We start from the raw sequence: 1,870 nt of genomic DNA, 5'->3' as shown, positions 1-1,870 counted from the left end.
TATTTACTTTTTGACCTTAATGGACGTTGGTCATGTTGAGAGCATCAGCAAACCTTTGGTGGAATATGTGGAGGTACTCCATAACCCGAGCTACAGGGAGTATATAGTATGTTCTGAGATGTGTCAAACACAAAGAAGGATGTATTACATGTTATATTTCACGTGAAAGAAAAATAAAGRTGTTGCATTTTGGAAAACTGGTTTATATCTTCATACATTTGTTAATCACTTTCACAGAACAAGTTATTCATCTTTTAAAGAATACACAGAAACAGTAATTATATAGATATACAATAGATTTTTACACCAAACACTTGTTCCTCTCCTTGTTGTTTACTATATTACTACAGGTCAGCTTGCCCCTTTACAGTCACTGCTGCTGCATCGACTGACCACTAATCAATATAATCTTGACTGAGTTCAATCCATTGACCTTTTGCTCAGCAAATGCTACCTGTCAACATTTGAGGACTGCTTTCATTACACTGCTGTTCCAAATTCCCATCAAAGCTGTTTCTCTCATTATATTGCTTCATCAATACTATTGCACCTTCGGCACTATGCTCATAAAATATACACAGTTCAGCTGAACTAATATTTACCTGACACCACAGGATTCCTGATAAAAAATAAATAAATTGTAATCCTAAATGAGGGGAAATTGCGGACAAGTTCATTTGTAAATATATTTTAGGTTTAGGGTTTACAGARCAAGGGCATAAGGTGGTCAATTTAATTTGGTTACTGTTTACATTCATCAGCAGGTACTGATGAATGTATCTATAGCAGGTACATAATATTTTAAGTTTAAGTCATTCCATATGTTGTTTGTGAAAAGGTTTCTTCCTGACAAACATGTCCAAACTGGAAGGCACTTTCTCTTAAAATGACATGTGAGAACTTGAAAGGTTCCTGGCAATCAGTTTTGAGTCTAAAATAGTGATGGACCACAGCTTCACACACCGACATGAGTCAAGTTTTGCTGCAATTTATTCAAAGTTGCTGATTCAGGTGGAGGGTAGTGTGTGTAACTTACCTGGCTTGTGTGATGGCAGCCACCCATTCATCGCAGTCTTTGACATCTTCTGTGCGCAGCTCCAAAGGCTTCTGGTTCTCATGACTGAAAGTGACGGTGAAGTAGAACTGGAAAATACAAAGGATGGCAGAAAGCTAAAAAGTTAGCTTGCAAAAATGAAAAAAATAAAATAAAAGCTGTATTTAACTATTCTCAGGTGAAACTTACTGAATGGAGAACAGTTAACTTTCAAGATGAAAACATTTATTTAGTGGGTAAAACACTCACATCTAACAATGTTTGATTCTATTTGGAAAGTCAGTTTCATTATTGTTTCACCGACTTTTTGGGATAATTTTTCTTGGATTTTTCTGACTCATTTTCAGTATTCTGGCAGACACAATGAGATGTTGAATAAAAATGATTTGTGGTTTAATAATTTCATGTGATCCAGAAAATTTCTCAGGCTCTTTGGGAAGCAAGCAAAATTCTTGAAGCATTTAATGAACTCCACACATTTACATTTGTGATGGTAGGGCAGAAAAATGTATTTGTTTTCTTGACACGCCTCTGAAACAACTGCTTGGCCTGTAAATCACATAAAATTGCTGTTATGGAGAACTGATGATGCCATGATTCTTTTTAAAAGTTTTGTACCTCCTTTGTAATTTACACCTAGCCTCAGTTCAGTAAAGCAATTATTGTGAAATAACAGCTACTAAAAAACTGACCAATTTAAAAAGATAAAGCATAAATAATTTTTTTTTTAAAAAGCTGCAGTTAAATTTGTTTCAAAGAGATTATTACGGGTATCAACAAGAGGGCAGCAACTGCTTTTGTTAAAAATAATTAAGT

At 34.7% G+C, this 1,870-nt stretch overlaps 1 protein-coding gene across 1 annotated transcript in view; it reads right to left on the bottom strand.

Annotated features, from left to right (window-relative positions):
• Positions 1-1,870, bottom strand: part of LOC103462737 (ras-specific guanine nucleotide-releasing factor 1-like) — a 25,797-nt gene that overhangs the window by 19,309 nt on the left and 4,618 nt on the right. The window contains exon 2 of the mRNA XM_008405705.2: positions 1,037-1,143. Within this exon, the coding sequence (XP_008403927.1) occupies positions 1,037-1,143 (107 nt within the window). The remainder of the gene's footprint in view (positions 1-1,036; positions 1,144-1,870) is intronic.

The sequence above is a fragment of the Poecilia reticulata genome, linkage group LG3 (assembly GCF_000633615.1).
Source record: "Poecilia reticulata strain Guanapo linkage group LG3, Guppy_female_1.0+MT, whole genome shotgun sequence".
Classification (NCBI taxonomy): domain Eukaryota; kingdom Metazoa; phylum Chordata; class Actinopteri; order Cyprinodontiformes; family Poeciliidae; genus Poecilia; species Poecilia reticulata.
The sequence above is the reverse complement of the archived record's forward strand: the minus strand, read 5'-3'. Positions and strand labels throughout refer to the sequence as shown.